Below are 22,468 nucleotides of genomic sequence, written 5' to 3'. Positions count from 1 at the left end.
ACAGCGATGGCTAACTTTTTTGTCGTTGCGTGCTGAAAGTGCGCATGTGCACACGCGAGAGCGTGCATGCGTACCTGCACCTATAATGCAATGTATGCATGACCCTCCCATGCTCCCCACATCCCCCTGCACATGCGCAAGCATCTCCCGCATGCTCCCCGCTCCCCACACATGCATGGCAGATACCCGAAAATCAGCTCGCTAGTGGGAGGCATGCTCGCATGCACAGTGGAAGTGAGCTGGGGCAACGTCTTGCCTGCCCTCAGAGATGGCTCTGCATGCCACTTCTGGCACACATGCCATAGGTTCGCCACCACATAACAAGTTATTTCATTAATTTGATATATTTGCTTTGAAAACATATAGCCTCCCAATTTATACATGATAATCCTACAAATGGGCCATTAAAGAAATCAACCCAGAGTACTCAATTGAAACACAAGTGATCAGATTTAAGTCATGCTTCAGACACATTATGGGAAGGCCTAGCTCTCTGGAGAAATCTACAATGCTGGGAAGGGTGGAAAGAAAGAGGAAAGGAAGATGACCAGTGGCAAGAGTTTACCATTGGAAGACTTAAAGGACTAAGACAGAGTGCCTTGGAAAAAGTATATGGTCACTGAAAGTCAGCCTTGAGCTGATAGCACATAATAAATCATTATAATAAACAAAGCAAAAAAATCCAATACAACCAGAACAAAGTTAAGCAGAACATCAGGTCTTTAATTATATATGTAACTGTGAACACAGGGAAGATTATTGCAGGAAAATAAGCACTTATTACCTGCAGTTCTCAAACTGGAGTTATGTTAAAAGTGTCAATTTCTTCTGATAATTGAGACCTGGTTTAAGCTTTCCCAGCAGCATCCAAATATGTCTTGTGAGTTCTAATGTAAGAAAGGGAGATTTTTGAGTAAAACCAGAAGTGAGTTCTTGGCAGGATATGAATGGGGACAACATTAACTTTCTAAGTATGACCATATTATTTTGAGAATTACTTAAATTTGGTGAAGAAATGGAAGTTTAGATTAACCCAATGATAAAACTGGAAATCTGGAAAGTTAAAATTCCCTGCTTTAAAACAAAAAACCAAAAAACAGAACTTTCATAATATTTTTGGAACAGATAACCTAAAAAAAAAAAAACCCTCCTTGCTCTGCAGGCTTTATTTTCTGCCCAAAATCTGTTCAAGATGGTAAGAGAGTAACCATCTATAGTAGTTCTGGGAATGCAAGAAGAAAGATAATAGCGAACATTTAAATCATTAGCCTAGGGCGGGATGTGTGTGTCAAAGTGCATCATCACGGTGGCACCACATGACATATCAGGACTTTTTCCCCCTTCGCTAAACCAGGCATGGGTAGCATGTGATGCATCCTGGCCTAGGGTTTTCCACTTTTGTTTTATATGGGTGGTTAATTTGTCCCCGTTGATTTTCATTTGGGCTATTCGTTACTTGTGAGTCAGGACTTTAACTACCTGTGTTTATCTTAATTTTTTAGAATTAGAAAAAGGCAATGTTCTTGATTGAAATATTATTTATTATAGATTAACTGATATTTTAAATTTTTGTTTTGCTTTTTCCAGGTATTTAATGACCCAATCCATGGACATATTGAAATGCATCCTCTTCTTGTTCGCATCATTGACACACCTCAGTTTCAGCGTCTACGATATATTAAACAGTTGGGTGGCACTTACTATGTTTTCCCAGGAGCATCACACAATCGCTTTGAACATTCTCTTGGGTAAGGAGTAATGTTTACTTAGTTTATACACAGAAATTGCTTTTGTATAAGTAAAATGATTATGCTGAATTTAAAAAAAAAACAGTTTCTGCTATATGTTTCCCATTGACGGAGATTTTTATATTTAAATTTTGCTTTATGATGCCACATATTTAAATACTCTTAAAATGTACAATCCATAATATTTTTTCTTAAACTTTGGGAATCACCACTAATAATTGTAGATGAAAAGAAAGGCTACTTAGTTTATGTAGCCAGTATCTTGAATATAATGCATTTTATTATGTTGTATACCATTAGTAAAACTAGGCTTTTTGAAGAGAGACTCTCTATATTGTAGGATTTCTATGCTCCATGGTGCTCTCTCATGCTCAAGAGAGAGAGGAAAAGTTTTCTTAATTTTCTGCTTGAGCTAAAGAAAACTGGTTTCTACATAGTGTATATAAAATACAGGCAAGAATATGCAGATATTGTTTTCTTCCTTTAAAAATGAGAAAAATATATATTCTTCCTTGCTTCACATTAAATTTCACATTTCACATTATTTAAAACAAAGATCAGTAACATGAAACATTCTCTGTTATATAATATGGAAATTCAGAATTTAAATAAGCCTTATAGCATAGCTCATAATTGCATTGTTTTTGTCACCTAAATTCCTATTTTATTTATAAATCTTAAACTCAAGACATAGAAAAGTTAATTTCTTCCCTTTCTGGAAAAGTGTTAGTCATCTCGCAGGCCGTTTGGTGCAGGCGTTGCAAGAACGACAACCTGAACTGAATATTGATCAGAGGGATATTCTCTGTGTTCAAATTGCTGGACTTTGTCATGACTTGGGTAAGCAAGTTCTATTAATAAGTAATGTGCATATATAAACATGCCATTTCAAACTATTTCTTGTAACACTTTTAACAGTTGTATTAAAATAATATACTAATTTGATGTAAACTGTGTCAGGTATTTAAAATGTGATTGCTGAGCTTAAAGTGGCTAAGGTTATACAAAGGGATTACAAAAGTCAATTTAATTATGAAATGCCTCAACTAGAATTCATTATTTTGAATTCATTATATACGGATAATTCAGTGTGGTAATTCAATGTTTGTCAACCAGTGGAATGTGACATAGAGGTATGTCACACGAAGATGACATAGAAGTAATCTAGGCAGGGTGACAGTCCATCCCAAATCCTATGAGATAGATAGAAAGTCACAAGGTCAATCCCATCAAGTATGCTGAAACAAAAAGAGCTAATCATGCACAAGAGTATATTTCTGCTGCTGCTGATTGGAGCTTTTCAGTTCAAAATAATTTATTTTGTTGTTAGCTTTCTGCCACTGTTTATTTGGATATATAGTTTTAATTTGGGCTTACAGTGGCAAATCTTATTTTTAGCCCCAGCTGTCATTATTTTGTACAGGAAACTGTAAAGCTTACAGAATAGATAGTTTTTATCACAGTTACTGACCAGCAATTGAATTTGTCAGGAATATTATTACAATGTTGTACTTCATTAAAGTTTCCCTCCTACGCTGTCCAGTTCCTCAGGCTGCCTGCTTTCAGGTCCCTGATTACTTTGTTCATTTATAACAAAGACCTAAGATGTAGCTAGCCACCACATTTGTGTTGAATTCTGAGATATTTACACAAATAACTCTGTAAATGACTAATGTCACTGCTAATGTTTTGCTTTGCAGCATGCCAGCTTTTTAATAATACTCATTTAATGTTAATATTTAGAAACATCTAAAAGAAAGGTAAGGCAGGAGGATCTTGCCTTGGAAACTCTGGCAATAATTTAGCATAATTATTCTATGAAAAGAAAACTAAACATGGTCTTAATATGTGATGCAGTTGTTAGAAAGATACATCTTGTGTATTATCAATTAGCACAAATAGCAAGTTCAAATGATAAGGTTTTCCTGTTTTGAGGATGATTACAAACCATATTTTCAATAATGTAACAAGAAGGACATGCCATTTTTTTTATTTCTGGTTTGTTTCTCTGGCTTAATATTGCTTTTAAATTTTAAAGTTCTACTCTATAAATTAAATTACTTATTTCAACGTGGTCTTTTCAACACAATTAAAACACCAATATTCTGAAAAGAGTTTGAAACTTAAATCTTAAATTCTAATATAATTGTTAATCAGAGAGAGAGGTAGTGGATTAAAAAATGACCAACTCAGGTTCAATAAACAATAAGTGACTACTTTGGCTCTAATAGATTTGAGGAACGTTTGTCTATGCATCTGAGTATATCTATATGCATTTAAAGACATACAAATACATCTTTACTCTGCCAAAGATTAATTGTATAATCTTTACTTTTAGGTCATGGACCATTTTCGCATATGTTTGATAAAAGATTCATTCCACTTGCTCGCCCAGGATTAAAATGGAAGGTGGATATTATTTTATTTATTAAATTTATATGTACTGTAGGTGAGACATGCTCATGGAGATTCTCAATCATCCAGGTCATGGTTGTCCCAAAGGTGCTTTTCCAAAAGGCAACTGGACTTCCTTGAGGTTGTTTTTCTTGAAAACATTTCGCTTCTTATCCAAAAAGCTTCTTCAGTTCTGTCTGAATGGTGGGGAATGGAAGGATTTATATTCTTTGCAGTCACCTGGTCGTTAGCACTGTGAGAATAGATCATTAGCTCTCTGAGAGTCATTGAGGTCACTTGGAGGTTTATCTGTGTCCTCAGAGTCACCTAAATCGAAGTGCAAATGGGTGTGGAACATTGGTGGTATGCTACCGGTTCGGGTGAGTTCTGTGGAACCGGTAGTAAAAAAAGCTGATAATCAGCTGAGAGGAGGAGAAAAAATCCTGACAATCAGCTGAGAGGAAAAAGAAGAGAAAAGGTAGGATCGGCCCTCCTACCCGCCCCTGCGTTTTTCTCTTTATCCTCTCAAGCTGATTGGTGCTGCAGGTCTCAGCTGGTGTGGGGAAAGCTGTGCGCTGGCATTAGGGAAAGCACCAAGCCACGCCCACCAAGCCACGCCCACCTAACTGGTGGTACAACAATTTGAATCCCATCATTGGTGTGGAACTGCTGGAAGGACTATGTTGTAAACAGGAGATAGGTGGTGTCATCCCTCCCTCTCCGTTGAGAGGGGGCTTTTCATTTTTAACACAGGTGGCCTCTTTAACTCCTCTTTCAAACCAGTGTTTCTCTCTGCCCAGAATATGGATTTTGATGTCTTTGTAAGAGTGTCTTTGCCTTTCCATGTGTTTCTGAAAGACAAAAGTCTCTTTTGAAGATAGCAAAAGTCAACATTCTGGTCAAAAGCGATCTGTCGTAAGCTGACAACTCTCTGAATGAGCAAATGTCTTATTCTGCTTATTCCTTGAAAGGGTAGAAAAGCAACAATAACTGTAGTAACTGTAAATATTATTTGTAATACATACAGACTTAAAACTGTGACCTATTATCTCAATAGCTGGGATTCATAAGCCAAATTTAAATCATTGTGGAGATTTTAAACAAGGGCTTCTAGCTTTTCTTGATGTGCAACCAGAAATATCAGTTATGCTGGATTGATAGATAGTTTATATTGGTGCTTAACATAAGGGAGCACAGTGGCACAGCAGCTTAATAACCCTGGATATATCTGCCAAAGATGGTCGGCACGCTGGCTGTTTGAACCCATGACACCACGTGGCAGAGTGAGCTCCCATCATTTGCCTCTAGCTCCTTCCCACCTAGCAGTTTGAAAGAGAATGAAAAGTAGATAAATAGATATCACTGTAGTGGGAAAAGCTAGCGGCATTACTTGTGGAAGTGGGAACCAGCACCAGACCTACCCAATTGTGAGGCAAAGTCACTGAAAGAAAGCCTAGATGACCTGATCTTCTCCAAACGCTGCTAGCCAAATGAAGTAGCAATCATAAGATGCCAGAACTAAAAAGCATTGTAGGCTTCCCTGGCTATGTATGCCATACTCTTAAAAAAGGTGATTTAACATCTATCTATATATATTTACAGCATGAACAGGCTTCCATTCAGATGTTTGAACACTTAATTGATTCCAATAACTTAAAGCCAGCTATGGAAAAGTATGGTCTCAAGCTTGATGAAGACATACATTTTATCAAAGAACAGATAGCCGGTCCTGTTCAGGAGAAAAGCGAGGGCGAAGAGGTAAGTTCCATTTTTTTCATATTCCTGGATCTTATCTAAATATTGTGCAGTTTAGTAGAATGAACTTGGATCAAAAAAGGAAAGGGGCAAAAGGTAAGATCATTAGTTTTTGTTAGTTATTTATTTTTAATATATAAAGTTCAGGAGTTCAGTAGCAGAGCAAACCATTGCATGCAGAAAGGCCCAGGCTTAGTCCTGACATTTCTGAGGGTGGAAGGTGTTGTTTGCTGACATGTTGAGAACCATCATTAGAATATATGTATAAATGTTTTTCCCTTAATCCTGTTCAAATAAAAAAAAATATGGATTACTTTAAACGTTGTTCTAAAATTAAAAACTGAATGCAAAAATGAGGCAGGGCTTCTAAGAAAATTTTGAAATGTCATACAGAATAAAGACACCCAGTAGGACCCATATATAAACTTTTACTCAGATATGACATGGAGACAGAACAAATAAAACATTGCATGTTAAAAAAGATGCAAAACATTTTAAACAGACATAATGCAGCAATGGGAATAATTATGGAATACATTTGTAACGGGTGGGCAATTTTCCAAAAGAGCCACATAAGAAACTGGGGCTGTTGTGGATGGTCACTGCTGCCCTGCCCCCTGCTGTCTACCTCCGATGCTGCACTGATGCCCTGTCCCCAATGCCAACACTTCACCACTGTCCTGTCCCCTGCTGCCGCCCTGCTCCCATTACTGCTGCTGCTCAGCCCCCATACCCCACTGTCTTGGGCTGGACTGGGACTATCTACTTTTTAATTCTTTATGGTTAAAATACTGATTATAGGAATTAATATGCTGCAGCATTTGCAAAACTTTGGAAAGTGACTGCTTAAAAATCTTGGTTTGATTGTTCACCATGAGATAGGTGTAGATACTGATTAGAAGACAGTATTTGCTTACATTTTTGTCCTTCTCATACAGTGGCCCTATCGTGGTCGTTTCAAAAACAAGGGTTTTCTTTATGAAATAGTAGCTAACAAAACAAGTGGGATTGATGTTGATAAATGGGACTACTTTGCCAGGTATGCAAACTTTATACTATTTACTAGACTTGAAAACATTTTTATAAGCGTTATTGAAAAAGTTTTGCCTACAACGCCTTCAACAAAGTAATTCTTTCCCATTTTTAAAAGAACAGGAATGTATTTTTCTTTGCAGTTAGACTCTTTCAATTTTATGTGATTTGTTTTTATGCTATTTGTATTATGTATTATTTTAGATTTAGTCTTGATGGAAAGGCAAGCATACACAGAAATAATAAATAATGTAAGGTGTATCCCTTCAGAAGGTATAAAAATGTATTCATATATATAAAAAGTCAGCAAGAAATGGGTAGATCTTAGTTCAGTCTTACCTCAAGCTATAGCATGTATTTTAATAAATAAATGAAGAAATTAAGCTATTAATTCGATCACTTTGGGAAATCTTTGATAAGCCCATAGTTGGTATCAAATTTAGTTCTGTGTAAAGTAGGTTGATATCCATACAAATGCCAATTCTCAATTATTTTCATTCCACCTCTACACTATCTTGACGGATAGCACTATCTCTATTGATTCTGCAGAATAATACACTGCTCAAAAAAAATAAAGGGAACACTTAAACAACACAATGTAACTCCAAGTCAATCACACTTCTGTGAAATCAAACTGTCCACTTAGGTAGTAAGACTGATTGACAATCAATTTCACATGCTGTTGTGCAAATGGAATAGACAACAGGTGGAAAGCATAGGCAGTTAGCAAGACATCCCCAATAAAGGAGTGGTTCTGCAGGTGGTGACCACAGACCACTTCTCAGTTCCTATGCTTTCTGGCTGATGGTTTGGTCACTTTTGAATGCTGGCGGTGCTTTCACTCTAGTGGTAGCATGAGACGGAGTCTACAACCCACACAAGTGGCTCAGGTAGGGCAGCTCATCCAGGATGGCACATCAATGCGAGCTGTGGCAAGAAGGTTTGCTGTGTCTGTCAGCGTAGTGTCCAGAGCATGGAGGCGCTACCAGGAGACAGGCCAGTACATCAGGAGACATGGAGGAGTCCGTAGGAGGGCAACAACCCAGCATCAGGACCGCTACCTCCGCCTTTGTGTAAGGAGGGACAGGAGGAGCACTGCCAGAGCCCTGCAAAATGACCTCCAGCAGGCCACAAATGTGCATGTGGCTGCTCAAACGGTCAGAAACAGACTCCATGAGGGTGGTATGAGGGCCCGACGTCCACAGGTGGGGGTAGTGCTTACAGTCCAACACCGTGCAGGATGTTTGGCATTTGCCAGAGAACACCAAGATTGGCAAATTTGCCACTGGCGCCCTGTGCTCTTCACAGATGAAAGCAGGTTCACACTGAGCACATGTGACAGACGTGACAGGATCTGGAAACGCCGTGGAGAACGTTCTGCTGCCTGCAACATCCTCCAGCATGACCAGTTTGGCAGTGGGTTAGTACTGGTGTGGGGTGGCATTTCTTTAGGGGGCCGCACAGCCCTCCATGTGCTCGCCAGAGGTAGCCTGACTGCCATTAGGTACCGAGAAGAGATCCTCAGACCTCTTGTGAGACCATATGCTGGTGCGGTTGGCTCTGGGTTCCTCCTAATGCAAGACAATGCTAGACCTCATGTGGCTGGAGTGTGTCAGCAGCTCCTGCAAGATAAAGGCATTGATACTATAGACTGGCCCGCCGGTTTACCAGACCTGAATCCAATTGAGCACATCTGGGACATCATGTCTCGCTCCATCCACCAACGCCACGTTGCACCACAGACTGTCCAGGAGTTGGGGGGATGCTTTAGTCCAGGTGTGGGAGGAGATCCCTCAGGAGACCATCCACCATCTCATCAGGAGCATGCCCAGGTGTAGGGAGGTCATACAGGCACGTGGAGGCCACACACACTACTGAGGCTCATTTTGACTTGTTTTAAGGAGATTACATCAAAGTTGGATCATCCTGTAGTGTTTTTTTCCACTTTAATTTTGAGTGTAACTCCAAATCCAGACCTCCATGGGTTGCTAAATTTGATTTCCATTGATAATTTTTGTGTGATTTTGTTGTCAGCACATTCAACTCTGTAATGAACGAAGTATTTAATGAGAATATTTCAGGATAATATTTAATGAGAATATTTCAGGATAATATTTCAGATCTAGGATGTCTTATTTTTGTGTTCCCTTTATTTTTTTGAGCAGTGTATATCAAAAAGCTGTAGAGGAAGCTAAGTAAAAATAAGCACCCTGATGACTCTACATTTGGTGTTTTTCTCAGCGAAATGATACGTGGATCTGTTATTCATAGTAGAGAAAAATATGGTAGAAAATGAGAAAGAATGTTGGTCAGATGATACTTATGACTTTAAAATTAAGTGTGTGGATAGATAGATAGATAGATAGATAGATAGATAGATAGATAGATAGAATATTGTTTTATAAACTTTTATGAATTGCTTAATATCATTGGAAACTGCTTAGGAAAATCAAATAAGTGAACATTAAAACTGCAGATCGCTATATAACGTTGAAATTACTGATTTATTTCATGTTCATTGTCGGTTTTGGTTTAATAATTTTGCTACTGTTTTGCTTTATTTTACTGATATTTTAAATCAGTACTGTATGTTAATTTGTGTGCAATAATATTTATTAGAATTGTAAATATATTCACGTGTAAACTAGATTTAAAAATATATATGATTGAATGATCTTATTTGTCTTTTTGGAATATACTCAGGGATTGTCATCATCTTGGAATTCAAAACAATTTTGATTATGAGCGCTTCATTAAATTTGCTCGGGTTTGCGAAGTGAAAGATATGATGCATATTTGTACCCGTGACAAGGTAAATTCCTTGGACAGATTGTGTATTTTGTATATTTCACAAAAATATCAGTTAGGGTACACACTGCAGGAATAAGAGAATACTACATTGCAGGAATAAGAGAAGGTTATAGTTCTTGTGTAGGAGAATAGAGAGTTTTAGAAGTGGATTTCTTAGAAGTCTAAATTCTGACTTCCAAAGATTAGAAAGCTAATTTAGTTTAGTTTAGTTTACTTTATTGTCATTGCACCTCATACAACTAAGTCAAACACCATCTTCAGTGCACATCAGGACCATGAAAATAACACACATCCTTCACATTCTATACACTCAAACCCCCCAACACTGCACCAACACTGCACTATACAGTAGAATTCAACAGAGCTACTGCCCTGGGATAGAAGCTGTTTTTAAGCCTATTTGTGCTTGTTTTTATTCTGTACCGTCTGCCAGATAGTAATGGTTCAAAAAAAAGGGTGCCCAGGATGAGATGGATCTTTGAGAATGCTTTGAACTTTCTTAAGGCAGTGGGAGCTACAAAACTCTTCCAAAGAGGGGAGAGGGCAACCAATAATCTTCTGGGTAATGACGTTAATCCTCTGGAGTGCTGTAATTCTTTGCTCACCAAAGTTAGTGAGTTTATTGAATGGTGAAAGAGTAGCAGTGAAAGCCTTAATTTAAAGAGCAGAATAATAAAAGTCAAGGCAAGTTTCCTTTTTATGTAATCTCTAACTTTTATTTATTAGATTTGTTTGCTGTCCATCTTGTCTCAAGGCGACTCTAGATGGCTTATTTATTTATTCTATTTTTGCAGATTTAGTGCCATGCTCATCACATCAAAGACAAATAAGGGTCAGAAGTGTCCCCATGGGCTCTTTTATTTCACCTGAATTTTTCAAATTCTCTTTGAAGGGAAAGAAGGTCTAGACTTTGAGGGCTCCCTCAGGACCTTTCAGATCGACTGGACTGGCTATTTTAGCCATGAACTGCCATTTTAAATGCTGAATGTAGAATTCATATTACAGGCAGAAGGATTGCCTCATGGTTCTACTAAAATATAAGATTGGATATCTGAAACATAATGATAGAAAAGTCTTCTACTAAATAACAAAACAATGTTGATTGCAAAAATAACTGTTGGATAATTTTTTACTGATTAAAATAATTTTATCTATAGGACTCTCATACAATTTTTTTGCAACAGTCAATGAATTGCTGTGTTCAAGAAGTGTTTTGCAATTATAGTTTTAATAGATAAATAATATTTTTTTATATTTAAAAGGAGGCTGGAAATTTGTATGACATGTTCCACACACGAAACTGTCTGTACCGCAGAGCATATCAACACAAAGTTGGCAACCTTATTGAAATCTTGTAAGTTTGAAAGGATTTACTCTGTGGGAGTTGTTGATTAAATCAATCCTTATAAAAATATGCATTTTAATATTTTTAAATGTGTATACATTTGCAATGAACAAAGTATTATTTGAAGAAGTTAAATTTCTACATGATTAGGGAGGGAAATGCTGCTTCAATAAGATTTGATGTTTAGATGTACTTTTTATAAATAAGTTGCATACAGTTAATATACTTAGAAGTGTCCCTTATTTCTCAAAAGATTTTTAATAAATTAATATACCCCATTAACTTTTTCTCTGCTAATCTAGCTCAGTTGAACAAACCCTTTCCTTTCTCTCTTAATCATTGTCAAAGTAGATTTCATTGAAGAAGGTAAATATTGTTTATATTTAAGTATAATTAAATCTATAGTTTCTGGAAACCCAGTTTTTAATAATTTCCAGTTTGTATCTATTTCATATTAGGATTACTGATGCCTTTTTAAAGGCTGATCCACATATCAAAATAAAGGGCTCAGGTGGAAAAGTGTTCCAGATCTCTACAGCACTGGAAGACATGGAAGCCTACACCAAGCTGACAGGTGAATGTGTGGATTCTGCAGAAATTCTTATCACACTAAGTATGAGAAGTATTTTTCTCAGGTTTCAATGTTGTGGCAACGTGTTACCATTGAAACTGCAAATCCTTTCAAAAACCAGGTATTTCTGCAGGGAACTCCAATTATGTAGTCCACAGTTCAGAAGGGTTTGTGGAATTAGAGAATGAGAAAAAAGATCTTACCCTGTTCCTCCATTTTATCAGTGAGATTCTTCAGTTGGATTAAAAGTTGTAAATAGAATGAGCATTTCTGTTTGTGGGAGGTTACTGGTTGCTATTTTAGACTAGGAAAAATATTCTTATATTTTTTTTTCATGGATATAAGAATATTTATAGCTAGCTTTAATAATTAAGGCATTAAAGAGCTGAAGATTGTAGCAAAGACCGAAGAACTGGTGAGTAAACCACAGGTTGGTTTATTTGACCAAGGTTAAAGTAAGATTTTGTTACAAAGTTCGGGCAACCCTTTACAGACTCTTTGCTGACACCAGGATTGAAAAGTTGATGTTTTATGGGTTTGCTTATAGATAAGGGATGGGATATGGGATGAAGAGCTATCTATTTGTTGCCATGTGAAAGAGTTACTAAATTTGTCTATACTTGTAATGAAGGTTGGAAGTCACTTCTTTATTTCATTTCATTTTCTTTATTTTTTTTTCACATTTTGTTCCTTCTATTCTCTTTTCTTTCTTTTAGTTTGTATTATTGTTTATTATTGAAATTTTTAACAAAATATATGTGAGAATAATTATATAATGCTTTCTGGCAGATGAAATCTTTTTGAAGATTCTACATTCTGATGAACCAGAGCTGAGTGATGCACGCGAAATTCTGTGTAAAATACAGCGGCGCGATCTCTTTAAATGCTTGGGGGAAACACAGTCAACAGAGGGCAATGAAATTAAAAAGGTTGAGACAATTTGCACTGGTTAAATCATTTCATTGTATGAATTCATTTAAGTATAATAATTGAACAAGTATTCATTTTCTATATCTTTTATATTTTCTAAATATAAATCTCTCATAAGAGATTTGCTAAAGATTTGCTAACATTGCTAAAGTTTGGCAATGTTTTGAGATTTGGATCATTAAAAATAGGGAATGATGACTGAGGACATCTAAAAATGTTGCAGGAACCAGTGTACTGCTACTTCTGATGTGATGGTCCAAAATGGTATATGTATATGTGTTGTGACTGGAAGGATTGAGCCTGCTAGGAGTTTTGAATCTGATGCATCTGAAGACAGAAGGTTTGAGCCTGCTGTGAATTTGGAGTCTGAGGTATCAGAGGACACAGATGCGAGCCAGGAGGATGAGAGAGTGTCGGAGACACGGTCGTCTCCAGAACCTTCCACGTCATTCATACCTCAAGTGTCAGCAGCTGATCCACAGAACGTGCCAGAGGCTTCGAGTGAGGATGAGACTGATGGATGTTGGCTTGATGCTAGGACTAGAAGAAGATTGAAACGTCAATCACAATCTGAAAGGAGACGTCAAGCCAGAGATTAATTGAGAGACTGACACACCCCTCCAGGGGATTTAAGGAGGCGTGCTGGCCCTTAATCCTTGTCTGAAGCAAAGTGTATTTTGGGATTCGGAGAAGACATTTTGACTCTCTTGGCTGCAGCGTCGTGATTTATGGTCAGCTCGGACTTGCCAGACAGATTCCAGGAAGACTGCCAAGGACTGTGTAAACAGAAACTGTTAACTCTGCCTTGTCTGTGTTTGTCTGTTTGAACTTTGGAACTTTGGATTCTCACCTGTGGATACAGGTGAGGCAGAACATTTTTGCTTCAGACCTTTACTCCATCTTATAACCAAGATGGACCAAACACAACTAAAGCAACTGGTAGAGCAGCAGCAGCAACAAATAGACCAACTTTTACAGAATAACCAGGTTCTACAACATCAGGTAACTCAGCTGGTTAATCATGTTATGCAGTTGCAGGCTCCTGTTGCTCCCCCAGCTCCTCCCCTTAGGAAAAGCCCGGTATCTGTGCCGGATAAATTCTTGGGACAGACCAATATGTTCCCGGCTTTTATGGGACAATGCCAACTATTCATGTCCTTACGGCCTGAAGATTTTCCTAATGACTGGGCTAAGGTGGGGTTTATTATTAGCCTCTTGTCAGGACCGGCTGCTAGATGGGCTACTCCTCTGCTGGCACAAGATAGCCCTTTATTAAATGACTACCAGGGTTTCCAGCAACAATTACGTGTCATGTATGAAAACCCTATAAAGAGTCAAACTGTGGCCAGACGTTTGAGGGACATTCGTCAGGGGAAACATCCTTTGCAAGAATATATTGCAGAGTTTCGTCTGCTCTGCATGGACTCTACTTGGAATGAGTCAGCCCACATGGATGCATTTCAGGAGGGCTTGGCAGACAAAATTCAAGATGAGTTAGTGCATGCGGAGCGGGCTCTAACCCTGGATGCGCTAGTGGTGCAATGCTTGCGCATTGACGCCCGGCTACAACAGCGCAAGATCAAACGCTCAGTTATGGAACCGCCCTCCCACTCACGGCCGCAACCTCCAGTACAGCCTACGCCTTTGGTTTCCCATAATACCGTGACCAGGACCAAGGAGACGATGGAGTTGGGTGCACTCCGCTCTCGGTTGACGGCGCAAGAATGGTCACGAAGGTTTCAGGGAGGCTTGTGCCTTTATTGTGGGGGGCCGGGACATTTTGCCAGTTCTTGTAAACGGAGGGGGACATGAAGATCAACTCCAGAATCTAATCCTGAGCCGTCGGGAAAATGGGGTAGGCCCAACCTCGGGGAAACCCTAGGTCGGGCACGTACCACACCACCACCCGAAGTAGCTGAGGTGAACTCTGGCCCTCCCTGGCATTTACTTTTGGACACGCAGGTTTTCCTACAGTCCCGAAAGGAAGGGATTCCTGCGGTTGCGTTGGTGGACTCGGGGGCTACTACTAGTTTTATGGACCGGGCCTTTGCAACCCACTTTGATGTCCCATTGGTTGCCGTGGAACCACCCATCAGGGTGGAAACCGTTGACGGGCGTGAGCTTCAGTCTGGGCCCGTGCGTTTTGCCACCCAGCCGCTGCGTCTGGTTATAGGGGACCATGAGGAGGCGATTAGCTTTTATATCACCTCGGACCTCCATCTCCCCTTGGTTCTTGGCATGGCTTGGCTACGGTTGCACGATCCTCTGGTGGCTTGGGCGCAGAACGCCATTTCGTTCTCAAGTCTCCAGTGTGTGGATCATCTGAGACATACCTGCGCTGGCCAGGACATCGCCGCCCCAACTGTTTCCATACCTCCGGAATCTTTGGCCGTTATTCAGGACCCGGTGGATTTAAGGGCTCGAGTAAGAGAGGCACAGCGCTTAGACGCTTGGTCACAGCAAAGAATGGGGGAAATTGAACCTGACTCCCCATGAACTCTAGAGGAGGGCTTGCTACGGCATCGAGGACTATTATACGTACCCACCAGGACACTTAGAGCCCTCATCATGACTCAGTGTCATGACAATCCTGCTGCTGGCCACTTTGGCTTCTTTAAAACTCTTCACCTGGTCACACGGACTTTTTGGTGGCCTCGAGTCAGACATGACGTCTTTTCTTACGTTGCCTCTTGTATTACGTGTCGACAAGCGAAGGCTGCGTCAGGTGCGCCTCCTGGACTTCTTCAACCACTTCCGACTCCGAACCGACCCTGGGGGGTGATCTCTATGGACTTTTTAACGCACTTGCCCCCATCGTCGGGTTATACAACGGTACTTGTGGTTGACATGCTTACCAAGATGGCCCATTTCATCCCGTGTAGAAGGTTACCATCGGCTCGTTTTTACTGCCCGGCTTTTCATACAACACGTATTCCATTTACATGGCTTACCGGACAGAGTTGTTTCAGATCGCGGTGTTCAGTTCACCGCTCAATTCTGGAAAAGCCTAATGAACGCACTACGGGTACAAGTATGTTTAGCATCGGCTCACCATCCAAAAACCGATGGGACTGAGAAAGTAATTGGCATTCTCGCCCAATACCTCAGATGTTTTGTTAATCAAAGGCAAAACGACTGGGTGACCTATCTTCCATTGGCAGAGTTTGCTTTTAACAATTCTCGGCACACCTCCACCCACATGACGCCTTTTTACACAAATGTGGGTTACCATCCGAGGTTTTTCCCCCTGTCGATCGCAGATTCTCCAGTTCCAGAGGCACGAGACTTTTTGTCGGAGTTATATGCCGTGCATCAATTAATTTCCAGACAATTGGAACGAGCGAAAGCAGACTATAAACGTTTCGCGGATCATTCACGTCGGCGACGCCTCCGTTGGCTGTGGGTGACAAGGTGTAGTTGCCCACGAAGCATCTCCGGGTTGATCGTCCGATTAGGAAGTTGGATCATCGCTTTATTGGTCCCTTCCCTATCGAGGCGATTATTAATCCTGTGGCTTATCGGCTCAACCTACCGCGCTCCATGCGCATTCACCCTGTTTTTCACCGCTCCCTGTTGGTACCTGACACCCCATCGTGTACTCTCCATTCTCCAGACGATACGGGTTCTCCATCTAGGCCCAGCACTGATCCTGTTACGGATACCACAGTGGTCGGCATTTATGATTCATGATGGCTGAAGGGACGATTTCAGTACTTCGTAGGGAGGCTGGAAAACGAAACAGAGATTCGTTCCTGACAGGATGTGTCCAAGGTGCATGCCCCGGACCTTATTCGGATATATCATGCACAATTCCCCTGAAAACCACATCCTGATCGTCAGACTCGGGGGAAGGGCCCTGCGGTGAGGGATAGTGTTGTGACTGGAAGGATTGAGCCTGCTAGGAGTTTTTAATCTGATGCATCTGAAGACGGAAGGTTTGAGCGTGCTGTGAGTTTGGAGTCTGAGGTATCAGAGGACACAGATGCGAGCCAGGAGGATGAGAGAGTGTCGGAGACACGGTCGTCTCCAGAACCTTCTACGTCATTCATACCTCAAGTGTCAGCAGCTGATCCACAGAACGTGTCAGAGGCTTCGAGTGATGACGAGACTGATGGATGTTGGCTTGATGCTAGGACTAGAAGAAGATTGAAACGTCAATCACAATCTGAAAGGAGACGTCAAGCCAGAGATTAATTAGAGAGACTGACACGCCCCTCCAGGGGATTTAAGGAGGCGTGCTGGCCCTTAATCCTTGTCTGAAGCAAAGTGTATTTTGGGATTCGGAGAAGATGTTTTGACTCTCTTGGCTGCAGCGTCGTGATTTATGGTCAGCTCGGACTTGCCAGACAGATTCCAGGAAGACTGCCAAGGACTGTGTAAACAGAAACTGTTAACTCTGCCTTGTCTGTGTTTGTCTGTTTGAACTTTGGAACTTTGGATTCTCACCTGTGGATACAGGTGAGACAGAACATATATGTATACATTTAAGTATTTTATTTAAAACATTTTTATAATTGCCCATCTTATACCAAACTCTGGGTAGCTCCCAATCAAGAATATAAACCACATAAAAATCACTAAAACAATAAACTTTATAAGCAAAAAAGCCTAGGATCCAGTCAAACTTCTAGCAGTTACCTCATCCTATCCCAGCACTTGGAGGAAAAGCCAGGTCTTCAGTGGTCTTTTGAAAGCTAGGAAAGTAGAGGCCTGCCCAACTTCAGGGAGAAGAGTGTTCCATAGAGCAGGGACTGCCACCAAAAATGCATGCTTCCTCACTCTCATAAGGTAGCAATGTTTAAGGGAAGCGATGAGAACTGTGCCCAACCTATCAGTCCTGGCAAGACAGGTGGACATCCTTAGAAAAAGGTGATCTTGCAGATAACCTTGGTCTGTGCCATATAGAGTTTTAAAGGTGATAACCTTTAAACATAATTCTTAATAGCTTGAGTGCTCCATTTCTATACTATTAAAACTCTTATCATGTCCTTTAATTGGTTGAAATGGTGCATCATAGGACAATTCCTGAACCAAGTTACTTCAAATGGACTAACTTACAGAATGCTTCCAAAATCTGGGGCCCACAACTCCCAAGAGATAAAATCTTTATTTTCAATCTTCTGTGACAGTTTCTGAGCCAGTTTCACAATCCCTCGCTTCCACCTTCACGCAGCTGTCGCCTCTTTTCTGCCTACCTGAAAGGGAAGGGAAGGGAAGGAAATGGGAGAGGGAAAGGGAGATTTCCAATGCTCCTTGACAGATTCCCAGAAGGAAACTCAATGTGGAAGGCAATAGATAATTGGAAGCAGTCGCTTCTATTCTGACTGCTTTTTTTTGCCCAACTTTATTCCCTGTTTGGGAAGGAAATATTTATGAAACAATAACCAACAAGGCAAGGATTGTCTGATCATAATTAATGTTTCAATGTTTGGGTCATAGAAAATCATGGGAATGAGCCCTTTCATTCAGTTGCAAAGGAAAAGATGAGATGGCAGCGTTTTGTAATTACTTGGTAGTAAGCTTGCAAGAAACAAAATGTTTTTGAACATTGAAAACTCTCTTTGCAATTAGTTGAAACAGACTGAATTAGGTAGGACCTTTTCCTTTTGCAACAGAATTTTCAATGAGTTAATTAAAGTGTCTAAGGCAGACAGCCATCACAGGAAATAAAGAAAACAGTTGCTTCATCTATATTTGTTCTATTAGCACCTTTAAATTTTCTCTCTTGGGTACATTGGAGCTCTTTTCTTTAATTGTTTGCAAAAAAGTTAAAAATTGCTGTGTGTAGCCAAGCATTATGTTTACAACTCTTATAGTATAGTTTATTACTCATACTTAATTTTTGCAAAGTATTCAAAAGTGATAATTTGTAAGGTGAATTGGCCCAAATTAAACATCTCATGAAACAATAAAGCAGCTCATTTAGGAAGCTTGCATGACTGCAATTTCCATTTGTATGTACAAGACATACAGTAACTTCTATTGGAACTAGCAGTCGAATTAAATTGTTGTGCAGGCACGCATTCTCTCATTCTTACCTTTCAGTAAGGTACAAGGCACTAAAAAAAAAAACCTCCCCAAAACCTTTATTTCAAAAATGAATTTTCCAATAAATTCATTTCATATTTAATAATTAAGTTTCATGTTTCATAATTTTACATTAGATTGTGGATTTTCCAATTCTTCATTCCATAGTTCAGATACATAAATAATACTCTTATTTTTATTTTTGTGAAATTGCTTTTCATTCATAAAAGTGCTGCATCTTAATACTGCATGTGCCTTAGGGGCTGCTAGAGCATATGAGCCATACTTTTTGTTTAATCCATATTTCAATTACATACTGTATATTTTCAAGAAAATGTTATTGTAAGATTTTATCCTGAAATAGCAAATACTAAAATACACCAACCTATATTTGCCTTCTCTTTGTAATGGAGATTAACTTCACTCCCAACTTCAATCCACCTGAAGAGTTCAGAATGCTCTTGCCAAAACCGATGGCGATGTAATTACTCTTTTGAAATATATATATATATATATATATATATATATGTTTTCTTAAGTTTTCGTGGGTACTTACATGTATGGTATTCAGCTTTGTTCGGGTATTTTCCCATGTCATTATAGTTGTGCTTTTAAAGTTGTAGCAATGTTTTGGCAGAATCTCATCTGCCATCATCAGGCTCCTGTATTGTGTTTGTCTGTTGTAGAGTTGTAATTGCAGGAATGTTCCAATCTCGGGTGGCAAACCTCAGATAAAGAATGTTTCCAAGCAAATACAACTCAGATAAACAAAGTCATTAAACTAGAGGATTAGAGAGAGGAAGTACACATATGTTAGACTTTAACTAGAGATAATTAATTGTATGGATTACTGTGCTAAACAGTAACCAAAGTTAAGCAGTAACCAAAGTTAACCAGTGATGGAGGATAACTAAAAATGTGTATAAATGCAAGACGACAATAAAGATTATCATGATTCAGTTGTTCATGATCAAATACATCATTCCTGTATTGGAGGCAGAAGATATTAGAAACACCAATCAAGCAGAACACAGCAAACTCCAAGACCAATAAACACAGACCAAGACTCCCAACCAATCAGGATGAAGAAAAAACCATTCTGGCACAGCAGTAGGCTAGCCCCAAATTTAAAACAGAAACGGCTGTGAAAGTCTGACTCACAGACAAACACAATACAGGAGCCTGATGATGGCAGATGAGATTCTGCCGAAACATTGCTACAACTTTAAAAGCACAACTATAATGATGTGGGAAAATACCCGAACAAAGCTGAATGCCATACATGTAAGTACCCGCGAAAACTTAAGAATAGATAGATAGATAGATAGATAGATAGATAGATAGATAGATAGATAGATAGTGTGTGTGTGTGTATGTATATGTATATATGTATGTATGTAAATATATATGTATATATAATATATATGTATATGATATCAATAGACTGTAGATATACTGTTATAGCAATGCTATATTTGTTGCAGTAAATGATACACATAACTCAAATATTTTTCTAGATATTAATCAAGTTTCTGAAATTACTGTTGTCTGCTGACTCAATAAAAAGTTTAAAATGTTATGCCTTCTAGGAAGATTATGAAGGATTGTGTGCTGAAATTGTTAATTCCAAACCTATGACAATCTCTGAAGATGTGGAACTGAAGGCTGAAGATTTTATTGTTGATGTAAGTAAGGTGCACCTTTTTTGGTTTTGTTTTACTGGTAAAGGAGAATATTTGTAGCTCAGAGTTGAAATGAGTGGTTCTTTGTGCTCTCTGAGCTCACTTGTTTTTTTGCAGATCCTTCATTACCCAAACTAGGTAACATCATCAGTGCTAGCAGTGATTATGATATTTAGTTTGGATAATGAAACGTCTGCAAGAAAACAACCAAGCTCAAGTTTTTGTGTTTTTTAATCGAATATCTTACTTTGCTTTCTTAGAGTGTATGTATATAAATTGTTAAATGTGCTTTATTTTGAATTCCTCTTATAAATAAAGGTTATTAATATGGATTATGGAATGAAAAATAAGAACCCCATCAGTAATGTTCATTTTTACTGCAAGTATGACATCACTCAGGCAATTAAAATTACAAGAGAACAAGTAAGTAAAAATGGGATTGGTTGGTTTTGCCAGTTTATTGTGTTGGTTTTAAAATAGCCATTATATTGCAGGTAGTCCTTGATTTATGAGCATAATTGAGCCCAGGATTATGTTCAGAAGTCATGAGGTTATCATGTGATCATATCTGAGTTTACAGTGTTTTTTATAGCAGTTATAACATGAACCCTGTGGTTGTACTGCAAACCCTGCAATCATTAAGTGAATCCTTTGTCCTCAATGGCCATTTTTTGCTAGAAATCAGAAGCAAATGCTGGTTGCTTGGGGGGGGAGGAATGCAAATCATGGTTAAGTGATTGTAGGATTGTGCAAATAACCGTAAATGTGGACCAGTTGCTGAGTGCCCAAAATATGATATGTGACTGGGGAGGAGAACAGCTATTGCTACTTCAAATCTGTGTCAAAAGTACTTTTTGGAGGGTTCTTTGTAACTTTGGATAGTTGCTAAGCAACTGGTCATAAGTCAATAATGATATTTGGTTTTAAAGGGTGAATCCTCTACACCAGCTCTGCTTTTATTGGATCCTCCTTTTATAATGGCTTTCAATTATCTTTTTTTACTGCTTGGGAAAGATCAGGAAAGTCATTGAAGTTAAGTGTTTTAATTATTTCTATCTTTAAGGTTTCAAAGCTGCTCCCAGAAAAATTTGCAGAGCAGATCATCAGAGTTTATTGTAAAAAAAAAGATACAAAGATAATTGAGGCTGCTATACAGTATTTTGTTCAGTGGTGTATGGATAAGGATTTCACTAAACCACGGGTAAGACGTTCACATGTGAATGAGGGTACACTCATAATGCACCATCCTCCTGAAAATTTTGGAAAGTGTAATTCTTTACTATATACTTTTTAATGAGCTACTGCAATAAGCATTGGCAAGACACAAATCCTACTCATATGCTATATTAATTATATTAATGAGCTTACTAGAAATTAAAATGTTATTTACATGAAATCAGTATTTTCATTAACAATAAAAAAGATCATTGTGAAATTTAAAAAATCATGATTTACCACGCACAGAGATATGTCAGGCCTGGTAATATTTTATCCCTTAAATGTACACATATTTATTTCAATTGTTAGGAGAAAAGATGACAAAATATCTTAACAGTTGACCTGAAATGCAAAACTTAATTTCTTTTTTATTATTATTTGATAGGATGGTGATGTGGTTGCTCCCAAACTTACTCCAATGAAAAAAGGGTGGAATAAGGATGATGAAAATCAGGATTCAAACAGGAACAGTAGTGGTTTAAATTGTAAAAAAAAACTTTTTTAAGTGAGTTAGTATATTCCTTCAATTCTGTGTGTGTGCATGTATTCTAGCCAAACTTTCTTCAAAAGATATTCTGTAAAATTATAGAGTAAACCTGCAGTTTTGTGCTCCTACCATACAACCTCTTCCTAGATCTAAGTCGATGAGTTTGGGGCATTCAGAGGATCATGACAGCTGGTGAATGTATGGTATATTAATTTAGAGCTAAATATTCATATCCTGCTGCAGAGGATGTCAGAGGTCTTTTGTGTGGTTCTCTCAGCATCTGCTGTTACTTCTCTCCTAATCCTGGGTGGAACAGTACCAGCAAGAGGGTACATTTTCTCAATTGGTGTGGATTTAGGGCATCCTGTCACTCACTGTGTGTACTGCTTCATTGACAGTGATGTCAACTAGCTTCGCATGTGTACTCCATTCTGGAGCAGCATATCCTGCTGCAGAAATATTCAGGGC

General features: G+C 38.8%; 1 protein-coding gene across 3 annotated transcripts in view; it reads left to right on the top strand.

Moving 5' to 3' along the window:
* The window catches only part of SAMHD1 (SAM and HD domain containing deoxynucleoside triphosphate triphosphohydrolase 1), a 33,788-nt gene extending 11,320 nt beyond the window's left edge, over positions 1–22,468 (top strand). For all 3 annotated transcript variants that reach the window (XM_087959468.1, XM_087959470.1, XM_087959467.1), the window contains 14 exons: positions 1,588–1,748; positions 2,473–2,588; positions 4,087–4,157; positions 5,745–5,900; positions 6,836–6,936; positions 9,633–9,741; positions 11,003–11,094; positions 11,544–11,659; positions 12,446–12,585; positions 20,203–20,298; positions 20,614–20,718; positions 21,359–21,496; positions 21,899–22,056; positions 22,336–22,468. In XM_087959468.1, coding sequence (XP_087815594.1) covers positions 1,588–1,748; positions 2,473–2,588; positions 4,087–4,157; positions 5,745–5,900; positions 6,836–6,936; positions 9,633–9,741; positions 11,003–11,094; positions 11,544–11,659; positions 12,446–12,585; positions 20,203–20,298; positions 20,614–20,718; positions 21,359–21,496; positions 21,899–22,018 — 1,521 coding nt within the window. In that variant the 3' untranslated portion in view covers positions 22,019–22,056; positions 22,336–22,468. The remainder of the gene's footprint in view (positions 1–1,587; positions 1,749–2,472; positions 2,589–4,086; positions 4,158–5,744; positions 5,901–6,835; positions 6,937–9,632; positions 9,742–11,002; positions 11,095–11,543; positions 11,660–12,445; positions 12,586–20,202; positions 20,299–20,613; positions 20,719–21,358; positions 21,497–21,898; positions 22,057–22,335) is intronic.

This window comes from Notechis scutatus, chromosome 3, assembly GCF_049901735.1.
Source record: "Notechis scutatus isolate UNSWTSFEM ecotype Mainland chromosome 3, rNotScu1.2, whole genome shotgun sequence".
NCBI classification, from domain to species: domain Eukaryota; kingdom Metazoa; phylum Chordata; class Lepidosauria; order Squamata; family Elapidae; genus Notechis; species Notechis scutatus.
The sequence above is the reverse complement of the archived record's forward strand: the minus strand, read 5'-3'. Positions and strand labels throughout refer to the sequence as shown.